Source organism: Struthio camelus, chromosome 13 (assembly GCF_040807025.1).
Source record: "Struthio camelus isolate bStrCam1 chromosome 13, bStrCam1.hap1, whole genome shotgun sequence".
Taxonomy (NCBI): Eukaryota; Metazoa; Chordata; class Aves; order Struthioniformes; family Struthionidae; genus Struthio; species Struthio camelus.
Window position 1 is genome coordinate 2,349,480 of NC_090954.1, and position 23,460 is coordinate 2,372,939.

Genomic DNA, 23,460 nt, shown 5'->3' on the forward strand with positions numbered 1-23,460 from the left:
TGGGCCGCGGCACCAATGGCGGCGAGCGGGCAGAGCGGGCCCCTCCTTTGCCCGCCATCCATTGGCTGCGCGGCCTCCGCAGAGCGCGGGGATTGGCTGCGCCGCCGGGGCCGCTCGGGAAGGGCGCGGGCGCAGGCGCGTTGCCGTTATTGTCCGGTTGTGCCGCCCGGCGGGTGCCTCGCGCCCCGCGCCGCTGCCGCCATGCCGGTGAGCCCCGCCGCGGGGAGGGGGGGGGGGAGCGGGCCCGACCCGGCCTGGCGCCGCCCCGGCGGGCGATGGCGGCGGCCCCGGAGCAGGCCGCGAGGGCTGGGCTCGCCTCACCTCACGGAGGGCCCCACCGTCATCCCAGAGCGGGGTTTTTTTTGGGGGGGGGGGGCAGTCCCGTTTGGGGGGCTGTCGAGGCGGGGGGGGGGGAGCCTCTGTCCGGCTCTGGCGGCCGCTCCCGCCCCTCCGCCGCGGCGGCCTCGGGCGGCGTCTCAGGGCCGCGCCGGTGCGGCCAGGCAGAGCGGGCCCCGCGGGCGGAGCGGGCGGCTCACCGTGACTCACCCGCTGCTTCGGGAACCTCGCTGGCTCCGGTGTGGAGGAGAGCGAGGGGCTGCGGGGTCCCCCCGCGGCGGCTCTCCGCCTCTGCCAGCCCGGAAACGCTTGGCTGTAGTGGCTGGGGCCAAAGGAGAGGTGTTTTAATAGTGTCTTGGGCTTCGCCAGGTGAAGTGCGTTGTGTGTGTGTTTAATCAGGAGAAACATCTGACATCAGACTAATTCATGGTGTCTTGGAGCTGATGTTTATAGCTACTTTGTGAAAGAATTTCACGGGTGAATTTCTTTGTGGAAGAACTTGATATATCCATATCTATCTCTCTAGATCTATATATGTATATAGAGAGAGATATATAGGTTTTTTTTTTAATTCACTGTTTGAATTTCCCAAGTGGTTAAACTTAAAATTCAACAAACACCCTAAAGCTTATAAGTTAATTGAATTACTTTCAGCCAATACTTATTGGCATCTTCCATCTTCTGAGGTGAGAGAACATGAACAGTATTAATCTAGAAGAATGGCACAAATGCACCTACTTCTAGCAAACTGCTTGCGGGTTGTTGGTGAGCAGGAAGTTATTCCCTGAAGAAATTCATAAATGTTCTTGAATGTGAAATTATAAAGCCTTATGTGATACTGTTTCCATGTTAATGGACAGAAGAAGGTTACATTAACTAAATAACCAAGCATTGTTCTCTCTGATTTAATTATAAACCAGTTCTGTTTTAAGTCCCTAAATCCATGATTTTTTAGGTGATGCGTGCGTCTACTTAGGTTGACCTAACGCTGTGTGTGCTTGAACACACAGGTAAGTCAAATGCAGTGCTAGGTGTGACTTTGTGTGTGTATGTTTTTAATAACTGTAGATCAACAAGCCTGAGAAGCTGGACAAGCCAGAGAGCTGTGATAACGTGAAGGTTGTTGTCCGATGCCGGCCTCTGAACGAACGAGAGAAAGCTACAGGCTACAAGATGGCAGTCAACGTAGATGAAATGAGAGGAACTATAACTGTTCATAAAACAGACTCATCCAATGAGCCTCCCAAGACGTTTACGTTTGACACTGTTTTTGGACCAGAGAGTAAACAGCTAGATGTCTATAACTTAACCGCAAGACCTATTATTGACTCTGTCCTAGAAGGATACAATGGTAAGTCCTGTGTTGTTTTAAGATGAAAATCCTGCCTTGTATTCTTTCTGTTATTAGTGTTCCTGCTGATCTTATTGGGAATTTCCCCATGCGAAGGCTGTAGCTCTGTGTTGTTTCTGTTATGGCCTCAGTAACTTAAAATAGCTTGACTGCTGAAGGTACTTGCAGGTCTGCGCCCACAGAGGTTGTACATGCTGTAATTGTTAACAGTGGGAGATCAGTGATGAGCGAGACTCGGCCAAGGTCAACTTGCTGTGTTTTTTCATTTTGTGTCTTCTGTTTGGAAAAGATACAGGTTTTATGTTTATTTTCAGTTTTCTCGGGGGCACTTCACTATTAAAATCTCAGTAGCCAAGCAGTTGCTGTTGTCATGCAATAACTAGGTATGCATGCCAGACTCGTACGTATAATTGATGCACGTTTTTCTCTAAGCTTTGCAGTTTTAAACTAAGATGACTAGATAGATACACCTGCTCTACCCCACAAATGATCAGTTGTTTATCACCACTGGGAAGAGTGTGACCGCTTTGTGTGTGTGTTTCGGTTTTGTATGTAAATGTACTTTCTAAGGGAAAGCAGATGATAAGGAAGTAAAATACTGCTTTTCATAACAGTATGCTATAAGCAACAATAAGTTACAAAATGTTTAAAGGTTTGTGTAAGATACATAATCTGCCCTTGTACTAGCATGCCCAGGTTTCAGCTGATGTAAAATTCAGCTTCTCTGAACCATAAATGCCTGTGCTTCATGAGCTGTATTTAAACTTGACACTCAAAAGAGAAATCTGCTTAGTTTTCAGCAGTGTTAGGCCAAATTTAAGAAGCAGTGTGTTGCTGGAGTACTTGGGCCTGGAATCTCAGTAGATTTCCTTAATGTCTTCCTACGCAGGTTGACTTTCTAGTCTGAATTGTAGCTGCACTTGCAGGTTCAGAACTGGTCTGCATTATAGAAGCCTCACATTGTGTCCACTGTGGCTTAATGTACTAGAAATAGTTGGCTTTGCAGTTGGCATATAAGGATCCTCCTCTAATTGAGTGTGTTATTAATTGGGCTTGCCTTAATTATGTGGGTGTAAAACCTAAGTGTACTTGCCCTCTATTCTTCAGTCACTCTGTACAGTTTTAAGAGGAGCAGACTTTGCTTCTTTCAAATGTCTTGCAGGCTGGAAAAGCAGTGACTCAGCCGTCTTTGCTGTGGTTGTCCAGCATTTTTTTTCTCCTAGCCTTTGTACGGTATCTACTAGAGAAGCTGCAAAGCTTTTAGCCCTATAAAACTAGAGGTTTAAGTGGTATCAGGCAAAGCAGTGATGAAGAAAAACAGCAAAATCAGCAGCCGCTAAGCGTTTTATATATACTTATATATATATATATATATATATATATATATTTTTTTTTTTTTGTATTTCAGGCACTATTTTTGCATATGGGCAGACTGGAACAGGCAAAACTTTCACCATGGAAGGGGTCCGAGCAGTTCCTGAGCTTAGAGGAATCATTCCCAATTCCTTTGCCCATATATTTGGTCACATTGCCAAGGCAGAGGGGGATACAAGGTAAATATTTTTCTCTTTACTGCTTCCATCTTTTGTTCATGCACCTGTGGCAGAATCCCTGACCATGACAACAGCAACTGAAACTTACTTCTGGCCCCAGCTGAAGGACCTCAGCGATTCTTGACTTGGTAGCATGACTAGATTGGTATACTGCTGCTTTTTCTTTGCACTATGTGTTTGTGTATGTTGGGCTTCAACAGCTGCTGAAGGTCTCCCACCCACCTATTTATCTTCAGGTTTTTGGTTCGTGTATCTTACCTGGAAATTTACAATGAAGAAGTGCGAGACCTGCTAGGAAAAGACCAGACACAGAGGTTAGAGGTGAGCCTGATGCTCTCGATCTCTGATGCTTGTCTGATTTAAGTCAGTGAGCAATATTACATTTTTAAAGACCAGAGACAGCCCTTGAAGGAAAAGGAGTAGGAGGTTGAGATCTTCAGAACTTTATTACTTTTTCAGAGATACAATAGCTGGATATCGCAATTGACTTCTCTGAATCCTTTCCCTTTCGTCAGTTGTATAGTGAGAAACTGTCTCTTTCATTTGAGTGAGCGTGGTGCATGCAGTTCCATCCCAGATGTCCCTGGCAATATTTCTAGAAAATAGAGGCTGAGATTTGAAGTCACTGTCTGCCACCAGGGGAAACCAGTGGAATATTGTCCTGCATGACTCTTCCTTAGCCACTCTGATTCAGAGCGCTGGCGTGTTATGTCCAAACCAGAACCTGGAGGAGTAAATTACTCTACTGTTACAGTGTCATTGAAAACTGCTATTCAGGGCTGTCCCAGGGATGTGCCATCTAAACTGTTTCTGTCTTAGGTTAAAGAGAGACCTGATGTGGGAGTTTATATCAAAGACCTATCAGCCTATGTCGTAAACAATGCAGATGATATGGACAGAATCATGACTCTGGGCCACAAAAACCGTACGTAGCATTGCTGTGGGCAGGGTTTCAGCTCCACTGTGTCAGACCGCATTACAGCGTGGAGAGTTGGTTATGAGACCCCAGTAAGAGGTTTTGTTCCTACTCCTAGTACAAGAGAGCTTTCTCAGCTGAGCAGAACAAAAAGGATCTCTCTGCCTGAATCGCTTTTGTGCAGGGACAGGTAAAGAAGGCTGGGGTCTCCCGCACCAGCCAGCCCCAGCAGGGGCATGGTGAAGGTGACTGCCATACAGTGATGTCATTGAGCATTGCTGGGCTAATAGTGTGTCTTGGTTCTTTTCCAGCTCTGATCAGGATGAACAACAGCTAGCCTAGTGTAGTGCTGTGCTTAGGAAGTGGTTTGTTTTCTGGAAGACTTCTTAGTTAAGCCCAGATCCTTTTACAGACTAAAGCTCTGACTTACTATTGCTCCTGGCATGGATTGCTTTGTCTCTTATTTCTCAAAATGCAGCTGTTTCCAGGGTTCAGCTGGGAACACCTTAGGCACCATTGGTCCTTGTAGTTTTAAGAAGAAACAAATGGGAACTCCCACTGCTTTTGGGACGGGAGCTTGCTGTATGTGTGAAACTACAGCAGGCAGCAACACTTCTACTCCAGACTGGAGAAGTGCTGCAGCTTCAAAGCCCAAGAATACGGTTTGCTGCTGTATGGCTGAGTCTGAGCAGCCATTTTTCCATCCCCTGAAAAACAGGATTGGGCAAAGAGGCAAGGTCAAGTGACTTTGACAGCAGTATTGTTAGGGGAGCGTGTGATTCTTTCTGCAGACATTGTTGCTCTTTCTCTTCCTCTCAATTAAAAGGTTCTGTTGGTGCCACAAACATGAACGAGCACAGCTCCCGTTCGCACGCTATCTTCACCATCACCATTGAGTGCAGCGAAAAGGGGGTTGATGGAAACATGCATGTTCGCATGGGCAAACTGCACCTCGTTGACCTTGCTGTAAGTAGGAGCAGTCAGATCTGCCGTAATGCTTGGTGGGCATGGCAGCTCACTTAATCATGCTACAAGGCTCTGGTCTTACAGGCCGAGTAAAGAGCATGTCTCCTGTCTCACTGGTAAAGCCCAAGACTTCTGTTTGATAGTTGACTTGTGGGGTACTCGGGGCTTTAAATCAGAACTGTACCAGGAAGAGCCTTTAGTGGAACTAGAGCTTTTCCTAATGAAAGGGCTCTCTTACTTTTACAACTTAAACATCAAACTACACTTAACAGAGCACTCCGGACAGCAGAACTGGCTCTACTCAGGAGGGTTTTTTGTCGTTGTAACCGTGTCGGAGAGGGGTTGTGACTCTGCAATTTTGTACTCCCAGGCTCACTCCCTCCCTCCTTCACTCACTTTGAACAAGTGCAACTGTGCTAGTGAAATGTGTCTCTGTAGCCCAAGGCTTACACCGGAGCATCCTTCCTTGGAGAAGGCACAGGAAAGGGGAAGCTAATGACACTGAATGCCTGCATCTTACCTATTATTTACATGATGTGCGTTCAGGTGGCCCTGTTAAACTCCCTATAAAAAAAAATTGCAGTGTTGCTTTTCTCTTCAGGTGCTGATAGGAAAGGTTGGAGACTGCATTCAGCAGCTGTAGCTGAGGTGTCTCTTAACAACTAACTTGTTTCTCATAACGTTTTCGCTTGTAGGGGCAATATAGCCCTCTTTCCAGTTGCATTAGTGTACTAAGAACAATATAGAATCTGCTGGAATTGAAAGCTTCATTTAAGACCTGATTGGCTTATCTCTTTAACCATATCTGATGTGGTTAGCTAGGTCCCTAATAAGAGATGAGGTGGTTGGTGACATGGCTGCCAGCAATACTTTAGGTATAGTTGATCTTGTTTGGAGGAAGGGGGATGAATTAGGGTGTCTTTTGCATTTTTCTCCTGGGCCTAATTCCTGTTATTCCCTTTCCAGGGTTCTGAAAGACAGGCAAAGACTGGAGCCACAGGACAGCGACTGAAAGAAGCTACTAAGATCAACCTTTCTCTTTCCACCCTGGGGAATGTCATCTCGGCACTGGTGGATGGCAAGAGCACTCACGTACCTTACCGTAACTCCAAACTTACACGGCTCCTTCAGGATTCTCTGGGGGGCAACTCCAAAACCATGATGGTAAGCTGAGATGCCCCTACCAGTGTCAGCTGTCAAGTTGTGTCCTTATAGGGAGAGTGAGATGAATTTGTCATGAAAAGAGCTTGGCGTTTGCCTGTTCATTTCAGAGCTCTTCACAGTTGAGAAAACCTTGTACGTGCTTTTTCCTGTCCTTTCTCTTTGCCTTTGTACAGAAGAGGCTCTCAACACAGTGCAAATAAACACATTTGCGTGACATCAAATGGAAAGCCTGCTTGGGTAGGTGAAAGCAACCTTAGTGTGGAGGCAACAGGAAAGTTTAGGAAAGAATGGCACTGAGACTTGCAGAGCTAAGGATGGGTCCCTCTTAAATTACTTATTCTGGGCTCTGACATTCATGTTGTCTAATAGTATCCTCTACCTCCCTGTGCTGTGTGTCACAGTGTGCAAACATTGGTCCAGCAGACTACAATTATGATGAGACTATCAGCACTCTCAGATACGCAAACCGAGCCAAGAACATCAAGAACAAGGCAAGGATTAATGAAGATCCCAAGGATGCTTTGCTCCGTCAGTTTCAAAAAGAAATTGAGGAGCTTAAAAAAAAACTGGAAGAAGGTGAGATTTTTTTTTTTTCCCCTGCTCTTAGTGTTTCTCTCTGTACCAGGGCTCATTTTGTTTGAGTGTGAAAAATCTTCTCTTTTTGAAGACATGCCCTGCAAGTTTGGTAGTTGGTTCAGATCCTCTTCTGGCTTTTATTTCGTGACTTGGTTCCAGGTGAGGTGTTCCTGTAGCTGAAGGGGAACACCGTATAGCTCTGTTCCCTCGCTCTGAGGGCGAGTATAGCCCTGTCCCGGCAGAGCCCTGGGTTTGCCCGCTAGGTGGCACTTGGCACTAGTGTAAGGTGATGGCTCCTGGGGTGGTGCAGCTGTGCCTGGGCTTTGCCTACTGAACAGGAGGGGTCTGGGCACAGCTGCACGCAGTATAGGGCTTTAAAAAGCACTGTAATAAAAGGTCAAACCTCTTGCTTGTTTGAGGAGGAAGGATGCATTTTTCAGGAGAAAAATGACCCAAATTTGTGGAGTTGATGTTTGAAGCACTGCACAGAGAAATAAGAGGATGCTTTAAGCTCTGGAACAACATGGGCTTGTGAGGCTATTAATCCATCAGCATGCAAAGGCTCTATGAGAGGGATTCTTTCTAAACAGTGTCCTTGGCCCAGCATCTCTTTCCAGGTTTTGCCTCTTCCCCTGCAAAAGCTTTTTCTCCCTGCTAACAGTGCAGAATAGCTATGGCAGGAACTCCTATCTGATTGCTTTGTAGGTTAGGAGCTGGGTGTTATCAGTTCACATCCCAGTGTGGTGAGGGTGGCTTGTTAATTTTAGGCTCCAAACTATAGAACAGATGGCTTTGTGGTTGCTAACGGCACTGGGAGGCCTGAGTGTTAAATGCTGGATTTTGCTCTGTTTGGCTTCCGAATTCAGCCTGAAACGTCTCAGCTTCGTGTCTGCAATAGCAACAATGATAAAAGCATTTATGAAAGTAGTTGGTTTCTCAGTTAGCAGCTATGCAGCTTTATGTATACAGCTGTATGTTTAAGTAGCAAGTCTGAGTGAACTTTGCTCATCTCACTGTCTTCTCTTGTGTCTCAGACCGAAATGAAGATTTCGGGAGATCTATTAGGAAAATTTTTTAGCTCAACCCTTCAGCAGTCAAAGGATGCTTTATTCGCAGCTAAAACTGCCCACTTGAGCTTTAACATATACATGCTGACTTCACAGCATTGTGTGGCTTGTCTGTCTTTTCCTGAGTCATTGCGAGCCCTTTGTCCTCTCAGCAGTTAGTGATTTCTGCAGCTGCTCAACAGCTAGTGGCAAACCCTGCTGGCTTTGGACAAATACTGCCGTCAGAATAGCAAGCTGATACATGGTGAAAGAAAATCCATTAAAAAGGACATTGTTCTGTTTTAGGGGAAGAGATTTCTGGTTCTGAGACCAGTGACTCTGAAGAAGAGGATGAAGATGACAATGGGGAGATTGGAGAGGATGGGGAAAAGAGGAAGAAACGACGGGGTAAGGCAATAGACACTCCTGGCAGCTTTCAGTGTCACCAGTCTCCTCCTATCCAGCAGCTGGTGTCAGAAACGGTAGCCAGAGCCAGGCAGGACAAAGTGCAGTTGGAGGGCTACCCTAGTGCCGCTGCAATTATCATGCCTCTTCCAGAAACGAAGTTATCTGCTGTCACTGTAGATGGGCAGCTCCAAGCCTGCGTAGTATCTGCTTCCACTTGGGTAGTTGTGCTTATGGTAACATCCTCTTATGTGGCAAAGCCCTGGTTGCTGCAGGGTGGCTGTATATGGTTTGTTACTTGAATTTCAAACGCTTATATTGTGGAACTTCCCCTGCCCACAGAGGTGGGAGGAGGAAGACACCAAAGATCAATGGTAGGCAGGTGTGGTTTTTATAACCATGGGAATGGCTGAAGGGGAATTTTAGCTGTGGTTTAGGCAAAGGATTCATTTGTCTTATGGATGTTCAGTAACTGACTCTTCATTTTTTTGTCTTATTTCATATTGATGGGGGAAAAACTTGACTTTTGTTTGTCTGTGTGCTAGCTGAAAAGCCATATGGGAGCTGCATGTACCTTTTTTGGGACCACTCTGAAAGTTCCCATGGGAAAGTTTGCTTTGTCCTACACCTGTGTTAAACTACTGTGTAGCATCTAGTCTACAAGGGATGCTGCTGAATCTGGAACTACAGGTCGCTATGGGCCGTGAAAATCCAGGAGAAGCTGTGGCTACCAAGGAGCCTGCTCTGCCCCTGGAACCTCTCTGGTCTCTCTTTACAGGCAGTAGAGAAGTTGTGCTCAGTGCTATGCCTCAACTTCCAGCTTCTTTACTGTGTTAACGTTGACAAACTGCCTTCTTGTCTTGAAGCACCTACACCTGTTTAAACAGCGTTCCCGTATTAGATGCAGTTTCTTCATTTTGGTATCTGTCCAAGCAGAGTTGTAAGTGACCTCTGCCAAAGGGTCCTTTGCTGGCCGCTGCCTATGGTATTAGTTGTAACACAACTTCTGCTACTTCCCCGCCCTCTGTTTTCTAGAAGCCGCAAGGTTGACTGCTCTCCATCAAGAAAACCCCCTCACCCAATCCTCCCGAGAACCGACCTTCCTCAAAATGGGGCTTGAAAGGAGTAGAGGACAGATAGTTCTGACTTACTCAACTTTCAAAGAAGCTTCTCTAGTCAAGTTCCCTAAGTAAGGGCACTGTTCAGCAGGAGTGTACTAAGTGTCCCTTTGTAAGCTGATTCTGCCTTCTAGAGGGAAAAGTGCATATTGCTGTGTACGTAGGACTGGAAAGGACTCCTGGTCACCAAATCCTCTGCTGCTAATGTCTATGATCTCTTCCAGTGTGGTTTGGTTTTCTGTGATGTTGTTGCTTACAGTGGAAACAGCTTTGGCATGTGTTCTTAAGTTGTAGGCTGGTTAAGATGGGTTTTAACTGAACTGTCTTTCTGAGCATGCCACTTTGTGCTGGTAAATGGTGGCTTTGCAAGCTGAGGCTGGGAGGGATCCTAGCAAATGGTTCCTTATGGAAACATGTGCCTTTTTGAACCAGTTTATTGCCTTTCTGGGTTTCTTTCCTTTAGAACTAACTTCCATCTGCATGTTTCTTCTTCTCTGGGAGTTTTTCTGTGGGGCTCATCTCTGTTTTCCAGGCAGTAGCAGCAGCAGTAGTTCAGACTCCACATGCTCTGTCATAGAGAAACCTCTGGATAAGTCCTTCACTAGTGAGTGGGAGCTCTTAAGTCCTTTAAGCTTTGGTCTTTTCATAATCTGCGCACTCCATTTTGCAATGCCACACTCTCTCCCTGCTGTGTCTGTTGGAAAGACAAACCTGAATTTATAACTTGGCTAAAGCATGCTTTTCCTTTGCTGCTTCCACACTTGAAACAGTAGTTTAACGTGCACATTGTTAGCTAAACACTTGAGAGAATAGGAAGCAATTTGGTATGTTGCTCAAACAAGATTTAAAGAAAGTGAATAGTATCTTTAAAAAAACACATACGCACACATCCCCCACACTGCTTGCAACTCCTGTGTTTTAAACATTCCCTCCTTTAAAATGTCAAGAAAGAAACCTGAGCTAACTTGTTCATGGGAGACACTGTAGTACAAGCATATAAGAAAGCACAACCCACTCTGTCTGGTTGTCAAAGTTATGTTAGACTCTATTTTCCCGATTAGGTTTGGAGAAAATGAGTGGAACAGTTGACGACAATAGAACTTCATTAGCTTTATACGTGCAGGGAAAACTCAAGTATGTTGTTCATTGGCTTTACTGTGGCTTTCTCCCCAAAGGGGAGAAAAAAGTTTAACTGCTCAACTACATTAAGTGCTTGGCCACTGTCAGGCTTAGTTCACAAGAGAACAAGGAATCTGGATTCTAGGCTACCTGTGAGGGAAGTCTAGGCTGCTTCTCCTCATAGATGAGGCCTTGTCCCTTTACAAGCCCTACAACTGATTAGGGATAGCTTTTGGAGAGAGGGAAAAAAAAAAAAGGTAAATCAAATCCCAGGCCTTGGCTTGTAGGAACTTCAGCCACTGTTGCAGTTCCCTTGTGTAGACACTATCCACCCTGCTCCCTGTGCTAGGTGTGGAGTCTGGAAAGTCTTACTGTTACACTTCAATAGAAGTTCTGCTGGCCTCATTAGTGGAAAGTGTCAGCTAAGAGAAAGTATGGTAGCAGTTAAGAAGCTTCACAGCTTAAGGGAGACCTTTGATGGGTCATATTGTTGTAAGTTTGGAATCCTGCTTGCTTCAAATTCGTTCTTTCTGAGTTTGCTTGAAACCTGAATATTTGGATGAGGACAGTTAATAGTAAACAGTTAATAGCTGGCTGATGTGGCAATGGGTGGATCAGTCCCTCTCCCACAAGTTGGTGGAGTGAGCTCTGTTGTGGAAATTGCATTGGGCTCTTGCTGACTAAGTACGGCTGTCCTATGTGCTTTGGGATATTAACTGTCCTCATGTGTGGCCCTTTTTGCATGTGGTGTCTTTCATCATCCTTTCCCTGTCCCCGCTGTGTTATTGCACTTGCTTGAATAACGAAAACTGGCTATATACCTCTATGGAAGCATCAGTTACTGCAAATTAACCTACTAATATCTTGTATAATTAAATAGAGAAATCTTGTACTGAGACTGTGTGTGTGCAGCTGTCCTATAACTGGAAAGAATTGGCTCGGAAACTTGCTTAACACTTAAAAACAAGTTCTCTGTATGCCAAGATTTGACAGGTAATGTAACAGAATTGGCTACTGTGGAGAAAACCCTAAGTCTCCTATTCAAGGAGAAATCTGCTGTCTTTGATTGTTTCTTAGGGCATGATCTTTGCGGCAGGCTCACGTGTTACGTTTAGATTCTGCATTGTATTGAATGGGTAGGAGAATGCAGGAGTGAACTGAAGATTATCCTGGATATGCAAAACACTTTTCTTTAGTACAGAAAGTTTCTCTGCTTGAGCATAAAATCATGATGCATTGTTTGCTGTAATGGAGTCTTGTTTCTTAGTGATGATGATTCTGTGTTTCTACTCTAGAAATATGCATATAAAATAATGGTGTTCTGGTGCTGATGATCTTTGAAGTGATTAAGCAATAACATATTTTCTCTTTCCTCCCCTTTTCATACATATGCTGCCTCTCTGCGATTTGCTTTCTACTTCCCCTTAATGCAAGATCAAGCAGGTTGGTGTTAATTGATTTCCACCTCTGTATAATATAGTTACAGAGCTTGATAAAGGGTCTTACAACTGTATCTAGTTCGCTCTTTTTCCCTTAAAATTAAGGACATATAGGGCTGTGTGCTGACAGGTAAGAAGCCTTCATCTAGGCTATGTCTTTATAGGAGGATCTCTGTACAGCTTCTTTTTTTTTTTTTTTTTCAGAAAGCCCAGACTTTAGAAGCTTCTTGTCCAAAGATGAACTAGTGAGATATCTTCACCACAGATCTAGAAATAAGTGCTTATTATCTGGCTTTGAAGTTCAGCAAATGGAAACTGAGACATTGTTTGCTGTAGTGCCGAAGTCCTTACTCTGCCCCAAAACTTGGTGTATTCTCTTGCATGGGTCCCTGAACAAACACATGTGTACAGGCACAAACCTGTTAACAAATACCAGTACACCTTTGACCCTCTGCTGAAGGTCATGTTTGTGTATAAATAAAGTTGAACATGATGAAGAAAATAGTGTAGAAGGAAGGGAGCATTTTATTGAACAAAACCTTTTTAAAGTACATTCTGAGCATGCTGCCTATGTCAATGTGAAAAACAGCCCCTTCATAGTAGATAACTTCTGTTAGCTTCTAGGCACTTGGATACTATGGGGTATTTTTCTCTAATCTGGGGAAGAGCAAGACAAAGGATTCATCCCTTTGTAGTGAATAAAGGGGAATTTGAGAAATCCACGTAAGCTATGCTCCCTCTCACTCCAAATAACCTCCGAGGAGCTCTGCGTTCACCTGCTCTGAGGACTTTTGTGATTACGGTAAAAGCCGATTTGAGACTTGTGGGATGATTTCTGAGAGGCAGCCTCACTTTGTTCCAAAGTCCCCGGTTGTTTGGAAGCAGCCCTTCAGGCTGATAGGTTCAGTGAGTTGCTCTGGCTGCTTCCATTGTAACCTCTATGAGATGTACCTCATTTGCTTCAACGGTAGTTGGATTTTAAAGATTCAGTTGATTAAGTCGCAGCAAATCTTGCTACTTTCAAATCTGTGGGTAGTCACTGTTACATAGATCAGATACTTTCTCCTATTGCCTGTCATTTCATAGGGCTTCTCTGAATTGCCCTTGTCCCTGTAGTTTCACAGTAATACTTAATAATTCATAAAATATCTACTTTCTGACCATGCAATAGATACTCTTGCTCATTGTCCTCCGTATGGGATTATTTGAAGGGGGGGGGGGGGAATGCTTATCTGAAACTTGAAGTAACCCTTGCTAGCCTAAATTTTTGTAGCTTTAAAACTCAAGGCACTATTTTATTTTCCTTCATGTGGCCCTAAACTATGCAGATTAGAACACTTGAATTTCCAGCTCAGGCTTCTTTTTAGGCAGTGTTCCTTCTCCACAAGTTTATTCTTCGTGTGCGACTGTTTTCGGGGGGGTGGGTTACAATCTATTATTAGTTATGTAGAAAAAAATATAATTTTTTTCTATTACTAGTTAGATTCATTTCTAGTTATAAGTATAAAACCAATAATTATATATAATGATTGTTACATAGCAAGAGTGTTTTATCTATTTATATAGAAATGAATAGAAGTTATATACTGTTCCTCCTGTGTAGGAACTGGTGACAATTGGGCGGAGTCATAATGGCATTTGAAAGACCCAAGGCTCCAAGCTGGGCAGACGTCAGAACTCTTGAGTTCTGACATCTAATTAAATTGTTGTTAAATGCAATTGTCAACTGTGAAATAAAAAGTTATTGTGATACAGAGGTTGTCTTATCTGTGAAGTAACTTATTTTCTGTATCCCTTTCAAAGGAAAAAAGAAGGTTTCCCCTGATAAGATGGTGGAGATGCAAGCAAAGATTGAAGAGGAGAGAAAAGCTCTTGAAACCAAGCTTGATATGGAAGAAGAAGAAAGAAATAAAGCCAGAGCTGAACTGGAGAAGAGAGAAAAAGATTTGCTTAAAGCTCAGTGAGTATCTTGCTCTGAGCAGTTTGTGCACTGTTGCAGATTTTTTTTCCCCCTTAATCTGCAACTTACTTATGGATATGGGGAGGTGCCTGTAATAATTGGTTTTTATAAACTGAACATCAGCACTTACTATTATCAGAGTGAAAGAAGAGCTTCCTCTGTGCTTCCAGAGATCAGAGCACATGTAAAAAGCTTTATTCTTCTGCCACAAACTTTGCCTAGTAGTGAGAAATGGCCTAAAAACTTAAATGAACCCTTTAAACTCGGGAGACCTGGAAAGAGTAGCAATACTATTTTATTGCTTGATCAGTGGACAACAGCTGTGTAGCAAGCCAGGCTTCCTGCAGCACGCTGTTGCAAGAGGGGGTTCATTTTATGTGTAGGAGTTCTCCATGCTGAAGCTGAAAAGCTGCAGGGATCCCGCTGTGGGCTATGTAGATGGGGCAGTCCTGTCAGCAGAGGTTTCCTCAAAGTGCAGCCGATGTTTCTGGTTTGCCCCTCAGCTGCCCTGCCTTGACCCTGTTCACTTGCTTCCCTGCCACTAAGTCCTGATGCAGCCTGTGTGGCTGCCTCTGAGCTTTGCTGTGCTGGTTGGGCCCTAGCAGGGGGAGTCCTGGGGAGGAGGCGCCCCGTGTAACCTGATGATAATGCCGGTGCCTGGCAGCCCCTCACAGAGTGGAACGGCAGAAGGAGAGACTTGTCTTCTGCTGACCTGGTTGCATAAAAGTGATGGGAGCTGGAGCTCAGGGAACTTCCTGCACTTGCTTGCACTGCCTCACCCCACTTAAGCCCTTGGCAGCAAGACAAGCTTTTCCAGCCCTGTGAATAGCGTCTGCTTTGTAAAACTGAGCTGGACCTGGCTGCCTTGGAAGCACCATAGGATAGGAGGCGTTTGGCTTTAACTTACCTTTCTCTCTCCAGACAAGAGCACCAGACCCTGCTAGAGAAACTGTCTGCACTGGAGAAGAAGGTGATTGTAGGAGGTGTGGACTTGCTCGCAAAAGCAGAGGAACAAGAGAAACTTCTAGAAGAATCAAATATGGAGCTGGAAGAACGAAGGAAGAGAGCAGAGCAGCTTCGCAAGGAGCTTGAGGAGAAGGAGGTGGGGTGTGCATTGTAGCTGTTTGCAAACAGCAGTGATGGCAGGGTGCACCATCTTGTGTGTCGGCGTTGTTCACGTGGGCAAATGTGGCTCTGCAAGCATAGCAGAAGCTAACTACTTTGGAGGCCACCGAGATCTGGGAGGGCATTGGTAGTGCTCACGTGTAGGTCAGGGACTCGTAGCAGTAAGATTGCTGTGGGTGTGAGCCAGCCTGGCTAAGACAGGTCTCTGTGCCTTGGCAAAGGCTTTTTCAAGTCTTTCTCTTCCTTTATGCTATTGCATATAGCTTTTTAGGTTGTGTTAACGTGTGGATGTTTATGCTAAATCTTGCACGCAGCAAGAACGCTTGGACATAGAGGAGAAGTACACCAGCCTCCAGGAAGAAGCACAGGGAAAAACTAAAAAGCTGAAGAAGGTTTGGACCATGCTTATGGCTGCAAAATCAGAGGTCAGTATCTGAAGTGCTCAGCTCATGCTGACCTGAGTTGACTAAAGCTGGGAAGAGTTAAGCCCTTGGCTTTAACTCTGCAAAAGAGTGTCTTAGGGTTAGAAATGTCTCTGCTTTCCCTTTAGTTTACTTATTTCAAAAGGGCTAATTGAGCCTGGTATCAGAGCTGTACAGGGGCACATTGTGGAGCTTTTCGCCAATAGGCAGTACAGGGGTGTATGTGGGAGACCCTGGGACATTCAGAACTTCAGGGAGAAACGGTGGTTATTTCTACACCAAGTAGCAGACAACTGTCTGCTAGCAGCCTGATCTCCTGCTCTGTGCAACTGCCCAAACGCTCCTCTGTTCTTAACTCTCCTTCCTGCCTGCCTATTGCCCTCTTTCTCTCTTCCTTTATGACACTGGATCACTGTCCTTTGGCTAATATCTGATATCCCTGTTTTATTTAAAAAGTGCATTTGATCTTTGACTTGCCTTGATCTTGCCAGGGACATAACTTCTCTTAATGCTCTTGAGCTGTTCTTAGCTGGTGCAGAGCTTGGGTTGGCAGAAGGCCAATTATTTTTAATGAAACCAAGAACATCATGCTAATTTTAACCTTCTTTCAGCTGGAATGTTTCAGGTGGTTTATTTTTTCAGAGGCAAATATTTTGGTGCTTATAGCCAAACTTTATTTTTATTTCACCAAAGCCTCATGCAAGCAAAAGACTTTTCATGCTGTTGCCATATCTTAAGCTAGCTCTGACTCTGCCTAAAGGCCTGGTTTGTTACCTGCAGATGGCAGATCTGCAACAAGAGCATCAGAGAGAGATCGAAGGGTTACTGGAGAATATTCGGCAGCTGAGCAGGGAACTTCGTCTTCAGATGCTTATCATAGACAACTTCATTCCTCAAGACTACCAGGTAAAGATGAGAGGAAGAATATAAGCCTTTGTGCTATGGTTTGTGCTATGTGCACTGAGCCCTCTGGCCTTTATTTTGTCCAGCAAAAAATGGAATGAGTCAGATTCCTTCCTCTTCCTTGAGATGCTGGCAGGGAACTGAGTCTGCTGTGTTGCAGCCCACGAAGTGAGTTGGTGTCAATCTGTGAGCCTTCATTTGCTATGGCTCAGCTGAGCAGGTGCAACTGTTAAGCAACGTTAACCTGGTGGCTGTTGTCTGTGTTTGTGCAACCACCCAAATGCTCCTCTGCTCTTAGCTCTCCTTCCTTCCTGCCTGTTGCCCTCTTTCTCTCTTCCTTTATGACACTGGCTCGCTGTCCTTTGGCTAGTGGCTAGTATCTAGTACCCCTGTTTTACTAAAAAGTGCGTTTTATCTTTGGCATCATAGATTTTCCTTGATCTTGCCAAGGGCATAACTTGTCTTGCACTCTTGAGCTGTTCTTAACTGGTGCAGAGCTTGGGTTGGCAGAAGGCCAATTATTTCTAATGAAACCAAGAACATTATGCTATTTTTAAACCTTCTTTCAGCTGGAATGTTTCAGATGGTTTGTTTTTTTCAGAGGGAAGTATTCTATGTTCGTGCTATTTGGTTGGTTAGAACTGGATGATGATGTTAAAGTAGCAGAAGGTGTGTTTGCCAAGTGACTTTCATAAGACCTGGCAGACTTCTGATTGAAATGCAAATGGAAGATTACCAGAGTTAATGAATGTTTTTGGCTCCAAAACTAGCATGATTATGTGAATAGTGAATATCACATTTCTCAGAGGTTTTGATAACTCTGGCTCTTACAATTCCATGGTTGTGGAAGCTGCTTTAGGGAAATAATGCATTATGTGTCAGGGCTTCTGCAATTACAGTGATATACTAATCCCTGTTCTCTCACTGCTTATTCCTCTGATGGTTTAAAAAGTCTATTCAGATACTAAAAATGTAAGTGGTATATTCACTGTGCCCTTGTTCTAGATCTGTTCAAAACTTTTTAAATTTTTACTTAATGTTTACTATGCTTGAAGCTGTGGTTGCTAACGTCTGATATTAGTCCAAAGTAGAGCTTTTGCTTGTTTTCTTTAGTCTATACATATCCAAAGTTCATAAAATCTATGATGTGCTAAAACATAATGCACACTATTAGAAAATATAAAATCTATTTTCCTTAATTTTTGTTTTTACGTATTACAGCACCTTAGTACTATGCTGATGGCATTGGCCTAACTGGAAACCCATGCTTCAGTGGGAACTACAACACATACTATTCGGGGGTGGTGGTGGTGGTGGGGGGGTTAGTGTTTTCTCTTCTGTTGCCTTTAGAGCGCGTATAGGGGTTTTGAACACAGTGTGGTAAAAATAACTTGGAGCGGTCAAAGCTGTTCTTGAGCAGTTTGTCCAGGCTTTTGGGGATGTATTTTTCAGATGCATTTGGAGTGTAGATAGTGCAAGTGTTAAGAATTACTCTCTAAACTCCTTCCTAGGAAATGATTGAAAACTACGTTCACTGGAACGAAGACATTGGGGAATGGCAGCTGGTAAGCTAGCTGATTGAATCACGTACAAGTTAATGTGAGCCCCAACTTTTGAGGAATTTAACTGAGGCCAAAAATACGTTCATACAGCTGTGTGCTGAGTTGTAATATGCACAATGGATTTTAATAACAGGTCTTTTTTCTTCAAGAAATGTGTTGCATATACAGGAAACAACATGAGGAAGCAGACTCCTGTCCTGGATAAAAAGGAAAAAGATGTAAGTGACTATTCCTAAGCATGTATTGGACTGTGGAGGTCTAAGTTCTGCTCTCAGGTGTGCCTATTTAAATATTTATGCCTATTTACAGGAAATTTGTCTAACTTGAATTTTTCTTCTTTTAAAGAGATGAGTTTTCTAGTGTTACAGAAGAACTGTTGCTTGCAGTGTGTAAAATGGTTCTGACGTTTTCTTTCCCTTAGCCCTTTGAAGTGGACCTTTCCCATGTTTACCTAGCTTACACAGAAGAAAGCCTGAGGCAGTCTTTGATGAAGCTGGAGAGACCGAGGACTTCAAAAGGAAGATCCAGGCCCAAAACCGGTAGAAGGTGAAGAACTCTGGAGTATCAGTATATAATGGGAGACTTAAACTGGGGATAGCTTAGGTTTGCACCTGAAAACTTAACAAGTGTTTGAAGGCTTATGATTGATCAGAAGACAAAATGCTAAAGTGCTGAACGATGTGAAGTTTACTAATGCCAAGTATAACAAACCAAGCTGAAATGTCTTTCTAGACCTCAGTAAAAACTTGTCTGTGGGAGTCTTGTGATGTCCTTTGCCACATTCCCCTCTTCTGGCTTCTTGTTCGCTGGATTAGTTTAACAAGTGACACATTGACAGTGTATATATGGTAATTATAGGAAAGTAATATGCTGTTGGGGGAGACTTCATTGTGGCTTTTTGGTTTTGTTTTTGGTCAGTGCTTATTTAAAAGTTAATACTGTATGGTTTTGATTTGGAATCTGTCTGGTCCCTGTTTTTCTTGGACAGCCTAGTGATGTGCATGCTTATTTTTTTCCTTTTCTTTCTGCTCTCCAAACAGAAAACGTTCTGCAAAGCCAGGAGCCGTCATTGACTCCCTGCTGCAGTAGGTGTTATGGATTCAGGATTGCTGTAAAAATCAGTGAGTGTATAAGACTTGGCCAGAATGTGGAACCCAAAAGAGTTGGCAGAGTTTGACAAAGTGGCTATGAAATCCATGCCTTACTGGTATGGAGCTTTATTTAAAACATGTCCTTTTCCTTAGTTGCCCATATACTGTATGTTATATTAACATAACGTTAAACTGGTACATACGGTGGTTGTGAAATTCTGTGTTAAACAATTTTGTGTTGTGCAGGGAAACGATTGTTGGCAACCCTTGCTGAAGTGTATAGAAAGCAAGGTTCTAGATGTGTGTTTTAAGTGCTAGACATGTTAGCCCAAAGTGGTTGGTTAAACTTTAAAGCTGGTGAATCTGATTTATGTTCTGCTTTGCACATAGAAACTGACAGCTTTCACTGTTTTTTTTTCTGTTGCACTGTTTTGTGTGTTTGAATGTGGTTACCGCAAACCTACGAGGTAACTTGATTTGAGCATCAAACCCTTTTATTTAAATAATTCTCATTGTAGCTATTAACCTGATCATTTCGTGTATGACACGCATGCTGCTTTTTTACCCCTTCATCTGCAGTCTTGGTATACAAAGTAGTGTTGGGGAAACCTGAACTACACAAGTCAGATGTCTGGGAAGAGACCGTGTTCTGTTTAAGGGCAACAAAAAACAAGTATGTCAAGCTGTGCTTTTTATTTTTTATTTTCTTGCCTGCTTGTGTGTAATCTCCTGGCACTGCAGAGAACGGCCTTTGAGGCAAAGGCAAGAGAACACGTCTTGTTTGTCTCTTCGCTTGAAGACTGTGGTGCAGCATTGCTCTGGCTGCTTTTCATGCTTCTGACTGAGCTGGGAAATTTTTAATTTACATGAATTGCTTTGTTGTAATCTGGACAGCAGAGCTTATTTAAAGGGAATGCCCTGTTGCTAAAGTCTAGCTTTGTCTTGGGGACACTGAGCATTACAGTTCCATTTTCTCATCCCTGCTGCAAAGAGCATTGGACCCGTGCTCTATAAACTGAGGATGAATTTGATTCTCTTATTTTAAAATAGACATGAATTGCCTCTTTCTCCCAGAACAGTAACATTCCCTGAAATAACTGATGCTGTGCTTGTCCCTTTGTAGGCTGCATCATCTATTTCTGGCTGTGCTTTGAGAAAATAATTCTGATCTCCGATAGTCATCTATCTGTGGTGGCTGCTCATGTTTTTATTTTATATTTATGCTGCTACTACACATAACACTTTGACACATTACTCTTATGTCGTGGAGAAAATGCATCTCCTTTGGATTGTGTGTTAAATAACTAATGCTAGAACATATCAGGTGCAGGTATCCTAATGGTTCCCATGGCAGTGTGATGTTAATTAGCTATAACTTCCACGTAGTCTTAATGTTACCTAGAGTTCAAAAAGCTATGATTACTGACATGAGAGATTGAGTCATTAAGCATGACATGATGAAGAGCAAGACATGGCCTTGGGTGTACTGAGTTTGGCTAGTAGCCACACCTGCAGTTACTGGTACACTCTTGTGAAGTACTTACGGTAGTTAAAATCCGTATCCCCTTCTTACCATTATGATGCTTAATGAGACGTACCTTGTGGATCTATGACAGCTGTGAAATGTCATTTGACAGGTAAAGCTGTTCTTTCAATAGCACACTTCACTCAGGAGATACCTTCAGTGCTATTCTAAGCAATTTCTAGACTTTTTGTTTTTTAAAATACATATTTTTTTCAGGGTTGTAAGCAAGGAGGAGAACATCTGCTCCCTCTTGTGGAGAGGACAAAAGATCTGGCTTTATCACCTAAAATCATAAAAGATGCAAATACAAACACTAGCTTTTTTGTAGCCCAGCATTTAAGACGAGATACTCGGTTTCTGTTTAATCTAAAGTGCAGTTGATTTTACTCTGGAAGAGCTGATCTTATTTTGAAAGTGCTTGGATAAGGTTAAGATATCAAATGTTATGTGTTTCATAAACAAGACAGACTGAAAATGACTCACTGTTCTTTGTCTTAGCAGTTTCTTATGTGGGTTTGTGGTCCAAGCAGATAAACGCATAATTTTGGTCCGTATCAGTTCTGAGAACTAGAGATAGTTGTTGTATTTCGTTGTGTTATGCCTTGCTATTTTAAGACCCCTTGCTGAAGGATCTGTTTTTAAGGGGGTGTCTCCTGAGCTGTGCTTTCAAAAACCAAACCCTGTAGTAAATTGCCCTTTTACTTGACAGACTATCAATGACTTAGATGTCACTGTGAAGCATGACACTGAGTTCAGATTATTTAAAACTGAATTACAAAGGCATATCCTGATCTTCTGATTTAATTCATGTTGCTCCTGAAAGCAATAGTCCTCTAGGTATAACTGAGAGGGCCTTGGGCAGAGAAAATGTGCTTAAACGAAAAAGCTTGCTTGCGCACACTTGTAACTGACACGTTGGAGAGACTGCCTGGGGTTTCATATTAGACGTTTGTTTTGGCGAGCACATCATCTGCTCTTGCAAGAGTATACTTTCTTTAAGTGGAACACTAGCATGGCCATGGTGAAGACTATCAGCTTTGGCTTATCTTTTAACTGTGTTTTTGTTATTGCTTTCTTTTTCCTGGGAATTTTCTTTTAAAATCAGAGCGCCTGGCTTGGAGGTTTACTTTAAGGGCTTCTCTGTAGCCCTGGATAATCTGTGAATGTCTAATGTGCCCATAACATGTTTTAAAAAGGAGTGGCTTTGGTTTGTTTGGGTTTTTTAATGACTTGGCAAACACAGCCGTTCTGATTTCAGCTCAGTAGTTGCTCTATAGTATTTCTCAATATCATATTAACTTATATACACACATACATATATACACACACACACACACATATGTGATGTATACCCACCTTCCCATCTTGCTACCAGAAGTTCCCTTTCATTCCAGAGCATCAACCTTGAATTGAATTTTTCTGGCTTTATGTTATTTAATGTTGTTTTAAATGAATTATTTCAGATTTAACTTGTTCCTGATTCTCTCTTTGTTTAAGAGGAAGGGAAAATTGTCCTTAGTGCCTTTCCCTAACTTGCATTGTCTGCACACATCCTAATTTCCACCTTTCTCAACAACTCTGTTTAGCCGGTTCTGTATATAGGAAAAAACTACTAATCTGTTTGTATAATTTGTCTTCCTATTTATTGGCTTTCTAACTGTTTATTTCTGATTATTCTTAGTTTTCTGATAAATTCATTATACTGTGTATATATATAATGTGTTGTGTCCCTGGAGCATGTTCATACCATAAAATAAAATTCTTGATTCCTAGTTCCATCTCTCCATGTTCTTTGTTTTTATGCATACAGCTTCTTTCTAACTTGCTGAAAGTTGGGAGAAATGTTAAGATGGGTAGCTAAAATTGTCTCTGTAGCTCTGACGTGTAGCACTTACTGGAGAAGTGCAGTTACCTTCATCCAAGGATCTGAATGTTTTCCAGATATTAGTGGAGCTGGTTGTCTCTGGAGAGAAGATGCAATGCGTTCATATTTTTTACAGATGCAAGTACAGTCATCGCACTTGTATAGTCTGATGTCCTGCACAGATGAAAGTATATAAACTTCAAGTGGTGGTTGGCACCTCAAGTTTAAATCCTGGGTGCACTTCCTCTCTGGGGTAGGCTTCTCGCATGCTGCTGAAACAAATCCGTTGTCAGCTGGGTGAGTTTGAGGAGCATGGGACCCTGTGGCAAAGCCCCAGAGCAGTGGGGCTCCGTGCCCCAGCTGGGTGGCTGCGTGCCCCACAGTGGCAGAGGGAGAGGTGGGCTGGGCAGAGCAGGATTGGGTTTTTGCAGGACTCCAGACAGGATCAGTGAGGTGAGGCCAGGAGCCAGGTTAGCTGAAGGTGATTTTGTTCAAGCTCTGTCCTGCACCAGGATAGTCCTGAGCAAGTCTTGGGTAACGGTGTGCAAGTCTGCGGAGACTGTGTGGCTCGAGAGAGCCCAACGGAGCCAGAGCACTGAGAGCAACTTCTTGTCCACTGAAACGCAGCCAGTGCTGCGTGTGTTCCTGCTTCTTACGTATGTGCCCTGCATAGGTGGGTACTGCTAATGGAGAGAGGATTTTTCACGCAGTTTTGGTTTTTAATTGTCTTTGTGGTACTTAGCAGGCCTGTCACATCCTGTATTAGCGCAGATGCTGTGAAGTTGCCTGGGTTGATTAGAAATGCTCAGCTCTTGTTTCCTCTGCTGCATAACCTGTATTGATCTGCATTGCATTTGTTCCTTTGGAAGGTGTCTCAGCCTGTTCATCAGTAGGTAACAGGTTTTTTTTGCGGTCTGTGGATAATTTTGCAGCTCCCTTGAGAGTACTCTGACTCAGTTGATGCACTAACCAAACCCTGCACAGTTCTGGGACTTTCCAAACCCCTCTCCTACGCAATG

General features: G+C 43.5%; 1 protein-coding gene across 4 annotated transcripts; it reads left to right on the forward strand.

Annotated features, from left to right (window-relative positions):
* The first annotated feature begins 114 nt into the window (after positions 1-114).
* On the forward strand, positions 115-22,349 carry KIF3A (kinesin family member 3A). Of its 4 annotated transcripts, XM_068960133.1 has the most exons (18): positions 115-207; positions 1,405-1,687; positions 3,096-3,240; positions 3,477-3,561; positions 4,060-4,165; positions 4,983-5,122; positions 6,089-6,286; positions 6,688-6,862; positions 8,215-8,316; positions 11,985-11,993; positions 13,793-13,949; positions 14,871-15,051; positions 15,389-15,499; positions 16,277-16,402; positions 17,911-17,964; positions 18,111-18,179; positions 18,383-18,507; positions 19,002-22,349. In XM_068960133.1, exons 1-18 carry the CDS (start codon positions 202-204, stop codon positions 19,048-19,050), a joined length of 2,121 nt encoding a protein of 706 aa, XP_068816234.1. In that variant the 5' UTR covers positions 115-201; the 3' UTR covers positions 19,051-22,349. The 4 variants fall into 4 exon arrangements, with proteins under 4 accessions (XP_068816234.1, XP_068816237.1, XP_068816235.1 ...); XM_068960136.1 differs by lacking the exon at positions 16,277-16,402; XM_068960134.1 differs by lacking the exon at positions 11,985-11,993.
* Positions 22,350-23,460: the final 1,111 nt, after the last annotated feature.

What these genes read in the sequence shown, in the direction of transcription:
- KIF3A (XM_068960133.1), top strand. An exon ending in TGTCCTAGAAGGATACAATG is followed by an intron (nt 1,688 to 3,095) that starts GTAAGTCCTGTG and finishes TTTGTATTTCAG; the next exon opens with GCACTATTTTTGCATATGGG. An exon ending in ACATTGGGGAATGGCAGCTG is followed by an intron (nt 17,965 to 18,110) that starts GTAAGCTAGCTG and finishes TTTTTCTTCAAG; the next exon opens with AAATGTGTTGCATATACAGG.